The sequence below is a fragment of the Myxine glutinosa genome, chromosome 1, assembly GCF_964187855.1.
Source record: "Myxine glutinosa chromosome 1, kmMyxGlut1.1, whole genome shotgun sequence".
In the NCBI taxonomy this organism is placed as follows: Eukaryota; Metazoa; Chordata; class Myxini; order Myxiniformes; family Myxinidae; genus Myxine; species Myxine glutinosa.
In genome coordinates this window covers 338,313,645-338,328,341 of record NC_136261.1, presented here as the reverse complement: position 1 = coordinate 338,328,341, position 14,697 = coordinate 338,313,645, and the positions used below count along the sequence as shown (strand labels likewise).

At 40.4% G+C, this 14,697-nt stretch overlaps 1 protein-coding gene across 2 annotated transcripts in view; it reads left to right on the top strand.

The window, feature by feature from the left end:
• Positions 1-14,697, top strand: part of LOC137412574 (liprin-alpha-1) — a 394,428-nt gene that overhangs the window by 339,806 nt on the left and 39,925 nt on the right. For both annotated transcript variants that reach the window (XM_068097905.2, XM_068097904.2), the window contains exons 16-18: positions 4,290-4,429; positions 9,180-9,358; positions 13,966-14,059. In XM_068097905.2, the coding sequence (XP_067954006.1) occupies positions 4,290-4,429; positions 9,180-9,358; positions 13,966-14,059 (413 nt within the window). The remainder of the gene's footprint in view (positions 1-4,289; positions 4,430-9,179; positions 9,359-13,965; positions 14,060-14,697) is intronic.

Sequence of the window (14,697 nt, the reverse complement as noted above, 5' to 3'; positions counted from 1 at the left end):
TTCCATGAGGCTTTAACAAGCCACTTTAACAAGCAAATGATCAGATGAACCGATTGGAGCAGAAGAAGAGCAGCAGACATTTGCAGGAAAGTTAGTCATAACCAAGTCTAGAAGAGAAGATGCTCCGTTGACTGAGATCCGGGTCAGGAAATTGACAGATTGTGTCAGTCCCAATGAGTCACAGAAGTCCTTTGCTGAGATGCCATGGCTGGTGAGAGAGGAACCCACACCCAGCCAGCTGGCATGGTGATAATTGAAGTCGCCACTTATTCTCGAGCGAACAGGAAGTACCGCAGGGCAACATCTACTTGTCCTTTTTGCAGTGTGTTCTTACATGTAAACCAAAGAATGATGTCATGCTTGGTGTGTTCTTCCTTGCCAAAGCATCAGCTTTTTCCGGACACTTTCCAGGTGAATGCGATTTCCAGCTGTCTGAAGTCTGGTTAAGCTAGGTTTTCATGTTTATTGTTTTGCCAAAGATAAGCATGCACACTTTATGCATTCTTCAAGTTGGCAGCGCATAAGAAAATGTAGTTAGAAACAAGGTAGTGAAACCATCATTCAAAGACACATGAGACATGAGTCAGGCCTATCCGGCAAATGCAAAACTGGGAGCATTTCATTACACCATTGGAAGATTGCACCAAAATTTATGTGTTTCACATCTTTCCTTAAGTTAATTTGTGTAAAACTTTACCCATGTGACATTGCATTCGCTGATAGAGGTAAACATGCATCAATTTAGGTTATTGCTTCATCAATTATGTCTTTGAAGACAAGCTGCTGGGATAACTTATTGGTAATGTGAAACCTCCCTATAAAAAGCTGTGAAAATATTCTGCTTTGCACAACTTTGCATTCCTGAATCATGCAATACCGGATATAAATTAATGGGACATTGCTTAATTATGACATCATACAGGGTGTTTCGAAAGTAACAGTGCACTTAATGAAATATGTACTGATGTTTTGTGTGTTTGTTTGTCTTAAAATATATACATGTTTAATTGCAAGCATCATTGACTCACTCAAATGAGACATTGACCATGTCGTTGTTGTACTCCCAAGGTGTCTCGTCAGACAATGCATTTAGCCTGGTGTTGGCTTAGCGGTTAGGGTGCCGGCTTGGGATCCTAGGATCCTGGGTTCAAATCCCGGTCGATCGCTGAATTTACGCCAGGGGGGTTGACTCAGCCTGTCATCCTTCCGAGGTCGGCAAATTGAGTACCAGCTTGCTGGGATGAATGATCACGGTGTGTACCCCGATTTAGAATACGTACACCGTATCCCTGCGCATCGTAAGAGGCGACCAAGGGTTGGCGTCAGGAAGGGCATCCGGCCATAAAAACATTGCCTCAAACAGGGAACCATGATTGTCATGGGGCCCGCAAGGCCAACCCCCGCTCTAGCGGGGAAAATGGCCTTTAAAAAAAAAACGATCATATATATTATATATATTCACTCACTCAAATGAGACATTGACCATGTCGTTGTTGTATTCCCAAGGTGTCTCGTCAGACAATGCATTAATACGATCCATCTGCGCCATAGGCATAATACCCCTGCAAAGAACGGACCTTGTTAACGGATTGCCTGACACGGCATCTGGTGTCAGGAGTGGGATTCGTCCTGACGCTCTCCCCAAGGAAAATTTAAAATCTAAATTTGAGTGCAAAAAGAGTGATTGGGTGTTATTAAATTTAAAAGACATTTTATTTCCAATTGAGCGCACGCAGGAATGTGAACCAAATGGTGGATGTTCACATCATGGCAGATGTGCTTGGAGGCAAGCTGGGGTGGGGCCTAGCAGGAAAGGAACCTCCCCCACTCCTGAGAGGTCCAGCTATGAGGCTGGTGTGACGTCTACTCAGGAAACGATGTCAGTGTGGGTACGGGTCATAATATAAAAAATGGATAAAAAATTAAGTGAAATGAAAGTAATATGGGTACAAATCAGAGACATGAAGGGAGAAATTAATAACATGGAAAGTAAACTAAAAACAAAAGTGAATGAAAACAATGCGATTTTCAAGACACAGCACAGGTACAGTAGAGGCTTTGCAGAGGTTAGGGCTGGTGTCTTGGGGCAAGAGTCAGCACTTGTGTGTGCTAGAGAGAGAGAGAGGACTGTAGGGAAAATATATTGGGGACTTTTAACCCTTTGAGTACGGATGACGTCCAGTGCCGCAACCCGCGAAAAAGTTTTGTGTATGGATGACGTGACTGACTATACCTATAAATAGATTGTCAGTACATGGTTGCATTCCCGTCCCAAAATGCCAAATTAATCCCGTATCGGGGGTATTTTTAATCAAAAAAAAAATCCCGGACTCAAAGGGTTAAAGAAAGAAATGGCCCAGAATGATATTGTACTGGTGTGGGTGTCACTCTGCCCCAGAGAGTACAAACCATCCCCGAGATGACAGTTAGAAGAATTAGCGTGTAGAGAGAAGCTTAGCAGGCCCTGTGGTTTGTGAAGCAACATCCATAATATGTGGGATGGCACTCACGGGTGGGCATTCAGACCCGGCAGAGGTCCTTCTGGCACACTGAAGACCGAAGTGGTGCGGTGCAATGCCAGCTCCAGTGTACACGCGGGCAGTCGAGCCTGTGTGGGTGAGTCAGGTGTTCGAGCCTGTGTGGGTGAGTCAGGTGTTCGAGCCTGTGTGGGTGAGTCAGGTGTTCGAGCCTGCAACATATGGGGAGGTGGGTGAGCCTGCACAGTGTGGGAGCAAGGCCAGACCGATGCCAATGAGCAAGGTCAGACTGCCGATGAGCGGTACCGAGCCTACAATGATGAGCGCGGCTACATCCGCCGGGGTATGTAAGCTTTGATGGGTCTTGCCCTGCCTCAAAGTTCCTTTGAAGGGAGCTGATATTATTATTACTAGTGGGGTCACCCGTGGGAATCCCACAAACATGGAGGTGTATCGTTGCGATCGGTGCAGCCGTTTTTGTGGTACCCGGGACAATAACGTTAGGCGGGAGTCCAAACCTGAAAATGCTTGAGACCAAAGCTGAAATTGTAAAAACAATATAGCCTATTTCACTCCAGGGGTCCCAGGATTACCCACCCAAAATTTCGTTGCGATTGGTTCAGCCGTTTTTGCGGTAACTGGGAACGGACAGACAGACGGACAGACATTTGGTGAATTATAGTAAGATTATTATTATTAATCCACCACAATTGAAGTATTTATTTTCTGACTTACACTGATGATATATCCAAAGTATCAGCTTCACGTGGTTAAGCATTTGCAAATAAGAAAGCGGAAACAAACAAACAGCTAGTTTTCCCTCCAAACAAACAAAACAAACAAACAAACAGTTAATTCAGCTCCAACTTAACATATTGGGGTTTCCCTCCAAAGAAGTCCCTCTAATTAGGCAACACATCATTAAAAACATTTGTAACCTATAGACTAGATTAGATGTTGTTGTTGACAACCAAGAAACAGCTGGTGAGTTTTATCAGTTGTCATTATGTCTCAGATAAAGACTTGCAACCTTTTGCGATTTAGCTTCATCATTTGAGGAACACTTATTTACTGTATTGTTAAAGGTTCTGAAATTCACTGCTTAACAGCCAGAAGTGAGACTTTTGTAGTGACCACCGACTCCTTATGCTCAAGGGACATTGTTATCCTCGTTTGGATATGCAGCATACCTTTGTCTGTTTTTCTTTCTCTACCTTGAGTCGAGGCTGGATGGATACAGGCATGCACACTCCCCTCTAAGCTTTCTATATGACTACAGGAAGCTATAAACTGTTACCCTGGTGTTTTGCATAAAATATGATGTACCCTTTTTTCTTGTAATCATCAAATATTTTAAATAAAGGATATTTGACCCAGCACTATTTGACCAAAACCATTTACAATAGCACGATAGAACCACCTTTAGAGGCCATTTTTCCCCGCAGAGCTTGGGTTTGCCTTTTTCGGGCACCGTGGTCCCCTTTTTGAAGCAATGTTTTATGGCTGGATGCTCTTATGGCATCTTGTGACACACAGGGAATTACCAGTGAGCTGGTACTCAATTTGCCGACCTCGGAAGGATGACAGGCTGAGTCAACCCCCCTGGCGTTAATTCAGCGATCGACCGGGATTCGAACCCAGGATCCTAGGATCCCAAGCCGGCACCCTAACCGCTAAGCCAACACCATGCTTTTCAATAGCACTATAAAGTATTGTAAGGTTTTTTTTTAATGATTTCTCGGCCATTGCTTTATGGTTATACTATCCTGAACTTGCTGCTGTTATTTTCTTTCCCTCTACACTCGTACCCAGCCTTCAGGCTCTAGAGACGACAGTCGTGAAGACAAGACCACGATAAAGTGCGAAACCTCTCCACCTTCCACTCCACGCTCCACGAGGTTGGACAGACTATCCAGTGGCCTGCATTCAGCCAGCCAGGAAGATATCCGAGGGTATTGCCGCAGTTTGAAATGTACAGACACGTTAGCCTTCCACAATGCACCACGTGTGAATACTTTTCTCAGAATTGGTTGCTTTTAGGTTTGTTATTGTTTGTTTATTATTTCCCACTGGCAACTTTCTGACAGTTAAAGTTTTTTTTAACAAAACGTTACTCTGGCTTACCAAAAACTTGTTAAGGATACATTAAAGGTTTGATTTCCAAACAGGAATCGTCTCTCACGAGTTGCAGCTTCTGGCACTTAGTATGTGAATGTCGAGGATGGATGGAGGAACATGGATGTCAGGGCTCACTGATCAATGGAAAGGGTTATGTCATGATTGGATGGAGGACTGTGGGTGTCAGGGTTCACAAGTCAAAGGGAAAGGTAATGAGATATAAATCGAATGTTTGGAGATCGACATCAGGGGTCAAGGATTAAAGGCACAAAGGAATTGCACTGGAAAAGATAATGTTTATAAAAGAAGGAATGAGTAATAAAGAGGGAATATTTTTTTAATTATGAGGTTTGAACAAACTGAAAAATAATAGTTTAATAGAAAGGGAAGTGGATAAAAATAGAGAAAGAAAAGCAGAAAAGGAAGAACAGGAACAAAAAAGATAAAAAAATAAAAAAATAAAGAATATAAAAAAATAATAAAAATATAAAATATATTAAAAAAAAAAAATTTAAAGAACTATATTTTAATTTTAAAAAAAATTACAATTTATATTTATAATTTATAAAATTTATGAAAATTTAAATTTTATAATAAAATTAATTTTCAAATTTTTAAATAATTTAAATTTAAAATTTTTAAATTAAATTATTTTAAATAAATTTATTTTATTTAAATAATTAAATTAAATAATTATATTAATTCTTATTATAATAATAATTAATAAATTAATTATAAATAATTAATTATAATATTAAATTAATTATTAATTATAATTAATTATTAATTATTAATTAATTATAATTAATTATTATAATTAATTAATTATAAATTTAATTAAATAATTAAATAAATTTATTATAATAATAATTATAAAATTAATTATAATAATAATTATTAAATTAATTAAATAATTATTAAATTAAATTAAATTTAAATAAAATTAAATAAATTTAAATAATAATTAAATAAATAAATAAATTTTAAATAAATTTTAAATAAATTTAAATAATTTAAATTTTAAATTTTCAAATTATTTAAATTTTATAATAAAATACATTTTCAAATATATATAAATTATGTAAATAATAATAAATAATTTAAAATAATAAATAATATAAATAATTAAATAAATAAAAAATATATATACTTTTATATTTAAAATAAAATCAATAAAAATATAAAATAAATAATTATACAATAAAATATAAAAAATATATAAAACAAGAAGACGTCATGCGGAGCACGATACTTGCAAAATCCGCCCCCCACCCCGAAGAAAAAAAATTCCATTGATACAGCAAATTGTCCATTTCTTCAAGATTAAAATTGACAATCTTGATCAAAGCTCGGGTCAATAAGAGAACAAAAGTGACGATTTTTCAGATGAAAAATGATTTTGGAAGGTTGACCTTGAGTTGACCTTTGACCTTTTGACTTCAAAAATAGTTAGTTTCCCTATTTAGTGACTCAATGTGAAATGCTGTTCAATTTTCCAGTCAATCTGATAAAAATTGAGGATTTCAAAAACTTGGCCTATGTTGACCTCAAAAATAGTTGGTGGTTGAATTCAGTGACCATATATGCAAATCCTCTTAGAATTTCAAGTCAATCAAATGAAAATTGGTGATTTTAGAAATTCGGCCTATGTTGACCTTTTGGCCTATGCTTACCTAAAATATAATTTGTGGTTGAATTCAGTGACCAGATATGCAAGGCCTCTTCAAATTTCAAATCAATCGGATGAAAATTGAGGATTTTAGAAATTTAGCAAAGTTAGTGACCTTTGGCCTATGTTGACCTTTTGACCCCCAAAACAATAGGCTTCTTGCTTTTGACCAACTCTACCATTTGGTGAAGTTTGGTGAAGATCGGTTGAAAATTGTGACCTGTAGGCCGGTGACAAACAGACAGACAGACAGACAGACAGACAGACAGAACCACAAACGCAACCGACCAATATACTTGAAAAATCTTCGATTTTGCAAGTAATAAATAAATAAAGATAAAAGCATGGAAATGTGGGATTTAGGAGAAAGGAAGATTTTAAAGGAGAGGGGAATGGCAAGTGAATGGAACGAAAAGAGAAACAAAAAATTGGAGACTGAGAATAGCGAATCAAAAAATTAATGAAAGAATAGTGCCCGTTTATTCCATTTTGTACAAGTGCACTGAGATTGAAAATGTGTTCTTTGGTCATTGCGTTTTTTGGGGTTTTTGTAGTTTCATGGTGGAGAGAGATTACCCAGCCTGTCGTCTGTTCGATAGAATGCGTGGGCAGAGTGAAGTGTTCAGCTGTTGGCTATGATCCGTGGTATTAAGACATCCTGGAAGTGTCCACAGAAACGGTCACCAAGTGTTCGCCCTGTCTCGCTTGTCGGAAGCCATGTGACTTTTGTTTCTCTTTTCGTTCCATTCACTTGTCAGTCACAGTGAGATTGTGTGTCACCAGGGTGATTATGGGGGCACAGTGAGACGCAAACATCAAGTGTGACGTATTGAAACAAAAAACAAGGTTTGCTATTCAAAAATGGACTATAATATCGCACGTAGTTCATATTTAAAATGGTAGATGGCTTTCCGGCCTAGTTCATTTCCAATGGTGAAAACATTCCCTGTCTCGTTGTACCCCACTGTCTCACTTCTGTCTCATTGTACCCCATTACCTCACTCCTGTGTCATTGTGTCCCACTTCCTCACTCCTGTCTCGTTGTACCCCACGTCTTATGGTGCCAAAACCTTCCCCTACCCTGGCTAAAGTCCTTCCCTCGAGATTTTGTTCGTTTTCCGTTATTATGCGTCCGCAACCAAAGACACCACAGTCATTATTCCTTATATATTCTTACAGTCAGCAATTAGAACATCGGTACAACAAATACCCACTGCGCTAATGACTGATATACCATACTCTGTGTTCGAGCCGTTGGTCTGTGCGTCGCCATTTTTCTCACAGATGGCTGAACGGATCATCGTCAAACTTTCTGAGGTTCATCAGTGACTGCCTGGGAGTGTTTTAGGCAAAAAAAATAAAAATCGTTTTTTTATATTTTTTAAAAGTTGCTCTATAGTGCCTCAGCCTTTTTGATTAATGACAGTTATGTACAAGTGCACATTTGCGTAAATAAATACAAAACAATCACCAAACATTTCAACACAAATTATCAAACAATACTGGAAGCGGTTGAAGTTGGTGGTGAGGCTTCTTCTTCACCCCGAACGTCACCATACTTAACTCAGAAACGTGATGAACGCACATTCAGCAGCAGATATTCAACGAAAAGGTAAAATGCTGATTTGACATTTGTGATGGATTCTGATTTGGATGTAATTGCTTTTCCATTATATTTGCCCTCATTTCAAATATGTTAATGTTTCTTTTTCGCTTCAGAAACACTGCGGACTCCAGCTATAAACACTTATATACTTTACTCGGGGTACAAAATACAAATACAACTTTGGCTGGGCGGTAACATAGGCTATGTGGCCGTGGCCTCGGCCTCATTCGGGGGTGTGGTGGACCGGGAGAGCGGCGTAAATTCTCTACGTAAATGTGTAGGGTGTAGCGCCACCTGGTGATGGTGGCAGAGGGTATTACAATTTCCTTTTTTACCTGTGCAACACTGAGGTTAAAGCACTCTTTGCACGGGTAGATTTTCTCTCCTTCCCTTCCCCTTCCCTCCTCCAAAACGGAGGGGCCTGTCAAAGCCACCTCCCCCCACCCCCCAAATATGTATATGTAGTATATCTTTCCCCTCCCCCTTCCACTCCCTTCCTCACTCCTCCCTCTCCTGCCTCCTCCCCCCTCCCCCCTTGGCAACACCCACCAGGTACTCCTCCTAGTTACTTCATAAGTGGGAACAAGTAGACATTATTTCCCACTTCTCGATGCAAATTTCTGCCTTGAGGTTTGATTGGAAAGACAAAATTAGTTTGTAATGCCTGGTTTGGTTTGTTCAGGGAAATTTTCTTTGCCGTTACACCACATGCCATGATGGCTACAGGAAGCAAAGTGAAGTATAATGCTTAGAATAACCCAATTACATCGCTAGTGACATCATCATTGACATAGATTCCATTGACCAATCACAGCAGTCCAATCATATGTTGAAACAATGGCCCACTTTAGTTGTGAGGGGCTAAAATATTGTATTAGTTTGTGGTTCATGAACTAGTACAAAGAGTTAACTTTGAGGGCATCAAGGTTGAAGGTAACACAGAAGTCAGATTACAGGTGTTGGACCAGTTGCCATGGAGCGAAACAATAACGTGTTTTGAAGAATGTTTCTGGAAGTGAATGGAAAGGTTATGTGTTTGTAGTACTTTGTGTAAAAGTTGTCAATTGGAATTCAGTGGAATTTTGGAGGCGGAAAGGCACGCATCATAGAACAGTACTTCTAATATTCCTCAACTGTTGTCGGGAAACACATGTAGTTGCAGAACCCAAGAGAAAATATCAAATGCCGTACTATGAAACCTTCACACAAAATATTTAGCATCTCATTTGATTTACTTCCTTTCACAGTTTACCCGTAATTGCTTTTTTCTGCCTTTTCCCTTTTCTCCATCGGTGGACTTGTTTTATAGGTCTCCTCAATCCCAAGATGGCCAGGTCAGCAATCCGAGCAGCAGTAACAGTAGCCAAGATTCATTGCACAAAGCTCCCAAGAAGAAGGGCATCAAGTCCTCCATTGGGCGCTTGTTCGGGAAGAAAGAGAAGGGACGACTGGGAGCAACTTTGAAGGACCCTTCTATGCCAGGCCCTGGTATGCACAATTTATTTTATCCTGTACTTTATAGGGATGCATTGCTCCCAACGGGACTTTTAGTTTAAAGTCGTGGAAACGTTTCCTGGCTCGGGAAACTTTATAGTGAAGGAGCCCGGGCTCCAGCATGATACGGACAAAAGGATGGCAAGGCACAAACTCGTCCGAGAAGATATTTATTCGTAAAACCAACTCGGGGACACTGAAACTCTGAAAAGCCCGTTTATCGGGCTGCCTTATAAAGCACAACCAGAAACCGAAACCGAAACCGAAAGCCACGCCTCTCAGGCGAGGAGTGCTTCGGTGGTCACGTGATCAACAGGTGTAGCTGATTATACCCGCACACGCGGCACGCTTTGGTGGTCACGTGACCAGCCACTCTGGCGCCGTGGTTCCCCGCCGGTGACGTCACCGGCTGGAGCAAGGAGATTCTGATGCAGGTCTCGCTTGGGGGACCCATGGGTCGCTACAATAGACTATTTTGTGCATTTACAGCTCATAAGTCGATGCCTGCACCCAGTGCCTGTTAGTTTACTCGCTATGTTTGGCTCAGTTAAAAGACCGCTTTCTCTTTCAACTTGAAAGTGTTCCTGTAATTTAAAGTAAATGATTGTTCTAGGCTTGAAAATCAGTCAAAATGAAAATGAACGCAAATGCTTGCTCGGCACATGTAAACCTTTGATGATAAATATAAATTTATTTGTAAAAAGCCCATCAAAAATGATGAGTTGGAACAGTTTATTTGATGGTACAGCCTTGTTAGTGTGCCAAAGTCTGAAGCATCGGCAGACCTAGCCATAGACACGAGCAGAAGTACCCGGCGTTGCTGGGCGGGGGAGGGGGGGATGAAGGGGATGGGAGAGGGGAGGGGAGGGGGAGGCAGGAGAGGAAGGCGGTTCATATATATGCTGGTGGGTGAATGTGGCGTTCATCACGTTTCTCAGTTAAGTGTGATGTCGATCAGGAAGAAGAAGAAGCCGTACTACCAACTTCGTACATTTCCGGAATTGTTTGATTTATTTGTATCCAAATTTCTGGTGATTGTTTTGTATTTATTTATGCGAATGTGTACTTGTATATAACTATCATTAATTTTAAAGAGCTTAGGCACTATCGAGCGATTTTTTTTTTTTTTTTTTTTTTTTAACTCCAAAAAAACGATCTTTTTTTCCCCCTAAAACACTCCCAGGCACTCACTGATGAACCTCTGAAAGTTTGACAAAGATCTGTTTGACAAAGATCAGACAGACACAGACAGACATCTCTCTTATATAGTAGATCATACAGACATAAATGAACACTCGTTTTACTCTGCGCGCATTGTACATCACATGCAGCGAATTTCACCTCCATGTGCCTTGTGTTTATTGTTATTTTAAAAAACGCTTCTGTACACCACCCTTGAGGCTCGGTTTGCAAGCCACCGTCTACATTTCCAATGGAAGAGACACAATTACTCTTTTATGGAAAATCTTTTTCGAGTTTATTTTATCCTCAAAAATAGACCGTAGTGAGCACACATTAGTGTTAAAACATTGGCCTTCAAAGCCTACCCTCATAAAGGGGGACAGACATCTGTGCAAACACACAAACTGACACTGCGTTTTATATGATAGATTAACTACTATAGCAATGAGAGGGCTGGCAGGATGGTCTAGACTCTAGGCCCTAGACCTCGAGGTAGGCGCACTTGTCTCTGAGCCGTCTAGCCTGGGTTGAAATCCCGACAAAGCTCTAAACTGCCATCCCAGCGTTTCATAGGCAAAGCGATTCATCAGTGTGTGCTCCGTTCCTTGGGTGGACGTCTGGTCGTCCCATCTGCCGGCATTAATTGGTGGATGTTATGTTAAATATCCCACGGTGTTATTCTCTAAGAGTGGACGACCTATTGCCAGCACCTTGAACGAATTACAAATTCCTACCCTAACTACTGCAGCTGCTAAGGCAATGGCAAACCACGCAGCATAACTCTTGCCAAGAAACTGCTTTGGCAGCCCCGACACTCTGTGACATAGTATGTATGGTACACCCAAATCAGCATAGCAATGACAGACTTTTATCCGGGTAATTCCATATACCGCAGTTAGGTACAGTGGGAGTACCTTGTTCAAACTTGGCACAGAGTTAATGAACGATAGCTTACATATGCATGTCATTTTCTTTGGAGATCAGCTCCAAGATGGCCGACTGACAGTCAAATTGTTGCTTAAACGTGTCCCCAACTATTTATTGAACATGCATGGTCCGATTTTGGTCAAGCTTGGCACAGGCATGGTACATGATGGCATACACAGGCCCCTCACTTTATTTTGTGATCTGATCAAAGAGGGCCGACTGGTAGACTGGCGGCCATTTTAGTCTTTTTTTAAACCCGATATGTACACGTCCTCGACCATTTCGGGAACGTGCATTTACCGATCTTGTTCAAACTTGGCACACAGATAAATGAATGGTGGCTTACATATGCACGTCATTTATTTTCGAGATCAGATCCAAGATGGCTGACTGACGGCCATTTTGTTACTTAAACGTGTCCCCAACCATTTCTCGGACATGCATGGTCCGATTTTCTTCAAACTTGGCACAAAGACAACACCTGAGAGTATACATATGCAGAAGATTTTGTTTTGTAATCCGACCAAAGTATTATAAAGTATAATAATCTTGTAAATATGTGCTCGCCCTTTAACTCGGTGCAGCAAAATTACTAAAACCATGGGGGCTATGACATTTATTGTCTTTTTCTCCTTGTTTTAAGCACAACCAACACCCACACCCACCACAACACCTTTTCAGAATCACGCTGCACAACCCCTCTTTTGTTACTCTGGTTTGGCCAAATGCAGTCCAGTCTGTGCAATACCTCAGTAAAATGTGCTCACCTGCACAATGTATAAATGAGCCTGTCCTTTCAGTTTCCTGCTCGCAGCATAATAAAAATCGGATCATATTTTTGTATGGGTTAACAGTGCAGATTTTTCAGTTCACTTTGCCGCACGCATGACAATAAGTCTTTTTTATGACTCTTCTGTCAACTTCTGTACAAGTGCATGTGACGTTTGTCTTCCTTGTCTATAATGTCCTCTTGATAATTAATTAAATGAAGACTTTAACCAGGGAAGTTTAATAGCGCGATAATATCGCCTATTATTGGCAAAAGCCGATTTAGAAAACAGCCCGTGTTCCTCATTCATATGTTTAGGGGGATTTTTAATTTATTTATTTGTTTATTTTCCTATTCTCTTGGTCAGGAGGGGGTGATTTTTGGGTGCCACTAATTTGAATAGAGTTTTTTTATTGGGCCGAGACTTCATTTTAGTGCCCATCCCAAGTGGTCCTATTAATGGTAATATCTTGGAGGTGAGGACACTTGGCTGTCACCCTAGAGGTTGTGGTTTCACATCCAACTGAAGTTTGTAATAATTTTAATGACGTCATCAATCACCTTTTATGGAGAGGAAAATCTGGCTACCTTACCTGATCTTGTCTATCTATCTATGAAACCATCCTCACTTTGTAGCTGACTCGTAGTTTATCCAGTGCAGCTTGATGTTCACTCAAGTACTCGCCCAAATTCACTTAATGAAGTGGGAGAAATATCAGGGGCCAATCAGCCAAATATTGCCAATCAGCAATAGATATACAAAGTGCAATATGTTAGGTAAGAGCAAGATGCAATCGCTTGGTGTCGATTCCTAATGACTTCTTGATTTTTAAGTGAACTTTTCTCATCTGTTCATAATATATTGTGTCCTATGTTTTTTCCGCAAATAAACTATGGCCTTGATAGCTTTACAATTTTTGAGAATAAAGTGACCACTGCTGGGTGTTTGCTACTTTCTGGTGCAATTAAGGTAATATTGCATAATCTCAGAAGATTTATCTTTAAGTTTTTTTTTTGTTTGTTTGTTGTTTTTTTGTATACAAGATCGAGGCTCGTGAAAGAGCTAACATTAATCACACAAAAAGTCAAACCGACACATAAAACACAAAATAACGGGAGCAGTAGACAAGATGGGGAGAGAGGGGGAAGGACACAAACACAACATTTGAGCGCAAGGACATCGAGAGAAATGTGGGAGGGAGAGGGCTTGGGGGGATGTGAGAGAGGTATAAAACATATGGGCACTGCAAGGACTTCCAGGAAAGAAGTTGGAATTTCAAAAAAGTGGATCTGGGGTGAATTAGCGGGGGTACAAAACATCAAGGTTTTGGATGGGGGAATATAAGAAGTTATAAGAAACTCCCCCACTTCCCCCAAAATACCCATAGATGTGCCCCATTCTGCTTCTTTTGTCTGCAGCACTTGGCTGTGAGTCCGATCATTAGATGAGGGGCGGGTGGGGGGCATCTGTGCTGCTGATTGCCCCCCTGTGGGTCAGGACAGAAAGTTTTGAATTTGGTTCATGGTGCCGGCGATAACTTGCCTACCCTTCACAAAGGAGACCGTGGGTTCTTTAACGTGCACCAACTTATGAGAGCAAATGGGACATCCCGTGTGGTCTGCCTCATGATCATGACCAATGGGCCATACTTTAAATCTTTCTTGAAGCAGTCGCACTAATGAGGTGGTTGAGCAGTGTTTTACATTTATTTGGTGTGTCCAGGAAATTCTTCAGATCAGGATGGTGCAGCGGTTGAGGGCGTAGGATTGGGAAAGCTTGGGACACAGGCGGAGCGTGATCGCCGACTCAAGAAGAAGTAAGTAGTTCTGTCTCCAGCCTTTCTTATACCTTTACCATACACGCTTCATCTTCTAAGTGCATACCTATACAGCAATTCATTTTTTACTGTCTTGGAATTGACACAGACTTCCCAGTCTTTGTTTTGCCGCCATCACTAAATCTAGAAATATATTTGTTGCATTAGTCATTCCACGGTTGCCATTTTAGCTTGTTTTGTGCAAAGTACTGTTCAACATCGACAAGTTGCAGTCTGTGCCTGTACAAAGCTGCACCCGTTGTATTTCTACCACAGTGGCAGCTGGACAACGGATGGGTTTGCAGGTAGATCCCTGAAAGACATGATTTGGATGTAAGCTTGGATTTCTGAGTTATTCGATATAGATTTGATTTTACATTGATCTGCATCTGCTTTGGTGCGATGCGCTATGATTGATTGTTTGAGCAGGAAGTGTTGTAACAGGCAACTCATGTTTGAAAAAAATCAAATTTTTTTTATTTTGGTATTTTTCTTTTGTTGCTTATATTTTTGTTCATTAATTTGATTGGATGAAAGTTAACCAGAGTGGTATGTAAAAGTAACATTGGGCACATTGGATATTCATCAAAACACGAGTGGTGCATTCATGCGTGGATTTGTTTGCCAGGCGTCCGCAG